At 36.0% G+C, this 4,899-nt stretch overlaps 1 protein-coding gene across 11 annotated transcripts in view; it reads left to right on the top strand.

Annotated features, from left to right (window-relative positions):
- The window catches only part of WDR76 (WD repeat domain 76), a 113,594-nt gene that overhangs the window by 46,017 nt on the left and 62,678 nt on the right, over positions 1-4,899 (top strand). For 4 of the 11 annotated variants that reach the window (XM_015596063.2, XM_015596064.2, XM_015596065.2 and 1 more), the window contains one exon: positions 994-1,488. The exons of the other annotated variants lie outside the window; for them this stretch is intronic. In XM_015596063.2, the coding sequence (XP_015451549.1) occupies positions 994-1,249 (256 nt within the window). In that variant the 3' untranslated portion in view covers positions 1,250-1,488. Of the gene's footprint in view, positions 1-993; positions 1,489-4,899 lie in introns of those variants that run through there. 11 annotated transcript variants of the gene reach the window in all.

Genomic DNA, 4,899 nt, shown 5'->3' with positions numbered 1-4,899 from the left:
TCCATTATATATATGTACCACAGCTTCTTTAGCCAATCATCTATCGTAGGACACTTCAGTTGCTTCCATGTCCTGGCCACTGTGAATAATGCTGCTATGAACATCGGCGTGCAAATGTTTTCAGATATGGGTTTTCAAGTCTTTGGGGTAAATACCTAGCAGAGGGATTGCTGGATCATATGGTAGATCAATTCTTAGGTTTTTGAGGAACCTCCATACTGTTTTGCATAGTGGCTGTACCAATTTGTAGTCCCACCAGTAGTGTATGAGGGTTCCTTTTTCTCCACATCCTCTCCAACATCTGTTATTACTTGTCCTGATGATTATAGCTATTCTAACAGGTGTGAGATGATATTGTGGTTTTGATTTGCATTTGGGATTTTTTTTAATTTAACTGTTTAGCACTATAAATTTCCCCGTTCATATTGCTTTCACAGATTCCCATAAATTTTGGCATATTGTGTTTTCATTTTCCTTTGTCTGCAGGCATTTTCTACTATACCTTGTGATTTCTTTCTTTGCACCCCAAATGTATTTTTTACTTTAAAGTTGTGTGGAATATAAAATGTTTTTGAGGTTTGGTTATCAGGGGAATACAAATAAGAGAAGTAGCAGCTCTTGTTTAAAACAATGATAATCTAGATTATTTCTTATTTCTAGGGCTTCTATTTTTATGTGCTAGAAAAAAAGGAAGGATATCTATTGAGCTAGGAAATAGAGAACAAAAAAAGGTGCCATTTCAATAGACAGTGACTACCTACTGAGCACAAACCACTGTTCTTAACACTGAAGATTGAAAAATGCAGAAGACAGTGTTTCCGTCTTTCAGTCTTGTAAGAAGGATGAGATTAGGTTGATGGTAACTCAGTAACTTAAAGAGAAGAGACTTGGCAGAGAAAACCGGCATTTAGGAGCAATGCCATCTTTATCCTCTGCCCATTGCTACCTTATTTAACACTTAACTATCCTCTAAAAAATTGTTTTCTTCACTAGGCACAACACCATCACTGGGCGATGGCTGACCAGGTTCCAAGCTGTGTGGGACCCTAAACAAGAAGATTGTCTCATAGTTGGCAGCATGGCCCATCCACGACAGGTGGAAATCTTCCATGAGACAGGAGAGCGGGTGCATTCTTTTCTTGATGGAGAATGCCTTGTCTCTGTGTGTTCTATCAATGCTATGCACCCAACTCGGTATATTTTGGCTGGAGGTAATTCCAGTGGGAAGATACATGTTTTTATGAATTAAGAAAGTTGCTGGGTTTTTGGTTTAGCAGCACTAGTTTGTTCAGATTAATGTCTATTTAGCAAATATAAATTGCTATATTAATGTGAGCTATGAGCAGAATGTACTTTTAGTAAGCGAGAAGCCTTGGAGGTTGTTTCTGCAAGATGGGGAGGGAATTTGAGGGGAGGCTGTGATGCCATCAGCACTTTAATTAGGCAGCATGTTGGGAAATTAAAACAAATTATAAAGTTTTGAATGATCATTATTAAAAGTTTTTTGGTCTAATGATGTGTTAAAAAATTTATTGGGGTGACATTGGTTAATAGTAATATGTAAGTTTCAGACATATATCTTTATACTACCACATCTGTATACTCTATTGTGTGCCTACCACCCAAAATCTAATTGTCCTTCCATCATCATATATTTGACCCCCTTTACCCTCTTTGTTGTCCCCCAGCTCCTCTTCTCCTCTGGTAACTACCATTCTGTTGTCTGTAACTATGAGGTTTTATGGTGGTTTGGTTTATTCATTTGTTGCTTTTGTTTTGTATCCCACATATGAGTGAAATCATATGGTTCTTGTCCTTTTCTATCTGACTTACTTCACTCTGCATGATACTCTGAAGAACCATCCATGTTGTCTCAAATAGCGATATTTCATTTTTTTATGTCTGTCTGGATGATCTATCCATTGCTGCCAATGAAGTATTCAAGTCCTCTACTATAATTGTATTTTTGTCAGTTTCTTTTTTTAGGACTGTTAGTAATTGCTTTATATATTTTGGTGCTTCCAGGTTGGGTGCATATATATTGATAAGTTTTATGTCTCCTTGATGAGTTGTCTCCTTTATTGTTATAAAAATGTCTATCATTTTCTCATGTTACCTTTTTTATCTTGAAATCTATTTTGTCCTCATATAAGTACTGCTACCCCTGCTTTTCTCTGGATACCATTCAATTGAAGTATCATCTTCCACCCCTTCACTTAGAGCCTATGTTTGTCTTTGTAGCTGAAATCGGTCTCCTGCTGGCCACTTACAGTTGGATCTTGTTTTTTAATCCATTCTCCTACTCTGTGCTTTTTGATTTGTGAGTTTGTCCATTTATATTTAGGGCAATTATCGATGTATGAGGACTTAACTATAATTATTTTATCTTTTGTTTTCCAGTTGTTCTGTTTCTTTTTCCGTGTGATTTTGTCTGCTATTTTAGTTTGGCATTTTCTGTGATTTTTCTGTTTACTCTTCTTTTTTGTTTCATGTCAGCTTTGGATTTTTGTTTGGTGGTTACTATTAGGTTTGTAAAATATCTCATTCATAGAATAGTCCTTTTTCTTCTGATTGCCTCTTCATTCACCTGTACCCATTTGTCTTTTTTTTCTCCTGTTAGGAATATGTCACATTATTCTTTTGTATGTTGTGTGTTCATTACCAAATTGTAGGAGTTATTTTTTAATGCCTGTCCTTTTTTTACTCTAACTTTTGTTATAATTGTTTACTACCCTATTCTGAAGTAGATTTGCTATTTCCTTCTTCTGTTAGTCATCTTACAGTTTTGTATACTTTTGTCTTTATTTCTGTTAGTAGATAGAGCTCCCTTGAACAGTCTTCTGGTGGCAAATTCTGTTTTCGTTTGGGAAAGCCTTTATTTCTCCTTCATATCTAAAAGATAACTTTGCTAGGTATATTATCCTCGGCTGATGATTCATCTCTTTCAGTATTTTGACAATTTCCTTCCAGTTTCCCTTTTAATGTTTCTACTGAGAAATCTGATTATAATCTAATGGGCTTTCCTTTGTAGGTCACAGTATTTTTTCCCCTGGCTGCCTTGAGAATTCTTTGTCATTGATTTTTGACAGTTTGAATAAAATGTGTCTTGGAGGTCTTTTGTGTCGATAGAATTGCATTCTGGTAGCTTTTGTTATTCTAATATCCAATTCTTTCCATAGGTTTGAGAAGTTCTTATCAATTATTTGTTTGAAGAGGCTCTCTGTTCCCTTTTTCCTCTCTTTTTCTTCTGGTATACCTATTATCCTTATGTGGTTCATTCTAATGTAGTCAGATAGTTCTCCTAGAGTGATTTTTTTTTTTTTTAAATAACTCTTAGTTCTCTTCTTCCTCCTGGGTCATTTCTAGGTTTCTGTATTTGAGCTCACTAATTCTCTTTTTCATCTAGTCTATTGTATTTCCAGTGCTTTCTAGTGCATTACTCATCTTTGAGTTCTTCAGCTCCAGAATTTCTGTTTGGTTCTTTTTTATAGTTTCAGTCCCTGGCAAAGTGTTCCTGTTGTTCATTAATTTTATTCCTGAGCTCATTGAACTGCTTTTCTTAGTTTTCTTGCATATTGTTAATTTCTTCATAACTGTAATCTTAAATTCTCTGTCATTTATATCACCATCTTCCATGACTTTGAGTTTGGTTTCTGGAGACTTTTCATTTTTTTTCTGTGTTCCCAAGCTAGCTTAGTTGTTCATGGTATTTGATGGATTATTTTTCTGCCTGCACATTAAGATGGTAAACTCTTTTCTTGTTTAGATACTGTTTTGCTGTCAACAATTCAGCAGGTAAATAGGGTACTTTCTTTTCTCTGTGCTGGTTAGGGCATGTCAGCTTTATTTACTAGGTTCTGCTGGGGAGTGTCGGGCAGGGAGGGCAAGTTCCTGCTCAGCACCCTGCCCCCCCGTTCCAGGAATGGCTCTCGGCACTGGTGTGTTGTTTAAAGCTTCCCCAATTTCTTTACTAGGCTCTGCTGGGGATTGTGGAGAAGGGTGGGCCACAAGTTTGTAGTCTTGTGGCCCTGCCCCCATGCCAGCAAAGGCTGTTGTCACTGCTCTGTTTTTTAAAGCTTCCTAGCTACCTCTACCTGGCTGTGCCATAGTGGGGAAGGTAGGAATGGTAATGTCTTTTCCCAGAGAGAAACTGCTTTTGCAAATTTGTAAATTTAAAGTGAGAAGCAATATATTTGAATTCTAAGAGAAAATATTCTCATAATTGTATGTCACATAAAGTGACATGTATAATTTTCTTAACATTTTTTTCCTAAATAATTTCCTTCCCTGTAATTAAAACCTAAGTGTTTGAGGCTTCGTATTGATAAATTATGGATGTTTATAAGGAATAAGAGTTCTCTATTTTCTTGGTGATATGAATACAGCAATTGACAAATGAGATGGGAATATTTATGAAATGAAAAGTAATGCTAAGTGAGGTTGAGTTAAACTGGAAATAGTAAACAAAGCCTTTATGCTCCCTTTTTTTTACACTGCTTAATTGCAAAGGTTCTAGAGTGGCTAGTTATGTGGGAATTTTTTTTTTTTAAGATTTTGAAAAGTGCTTTGGTGGTAATTGCCTGGCTTTTAAGCTTTGGTGGTAATTGCCTGGCTTCCGAAATATATGTTAGCAAATTCTTGATGTTTTCACTTTTGTGGTTTCTTTTGCCATTGTAGCTTCGTAAATGCTATTTATATCCAATTCCCCTAATAGCGTTCTTCTTGAGGCAATGCAGGAGGGAACAGAGGAGTGAGTGGGGACTTGTTTCTCTGTGATAAGTTTTAAAATGGAATAATTGTTTAAGTCTAGAAAGCACATAAAAGAAAACTGTCTCCCTTAGGACGTCCTTAAACTGTGATCTGTCATAAAAGGTATTTTTCTGAGACTTGCTTAAAACT

The sequence above is a fragment of the Pteropus alecto genome, unplaced genomic scaffold (genome assembly GCF_000325575.1).
Source record: "Pteropus alecto unplaced genomic scaffold, ASM32557v1 scaffold86, whole genome shotgun sequence".
In the NCBI taxonomy this organism is placed as follows: Eukaryota; Metazoa; Chordata; class Mammalia; order Chiroptera; family Pteropodidae; genus Pteropus; species Pteropus alecto.
This window is presented reverse-complemented; position numbering and strand designations above follow the sequence as displayed.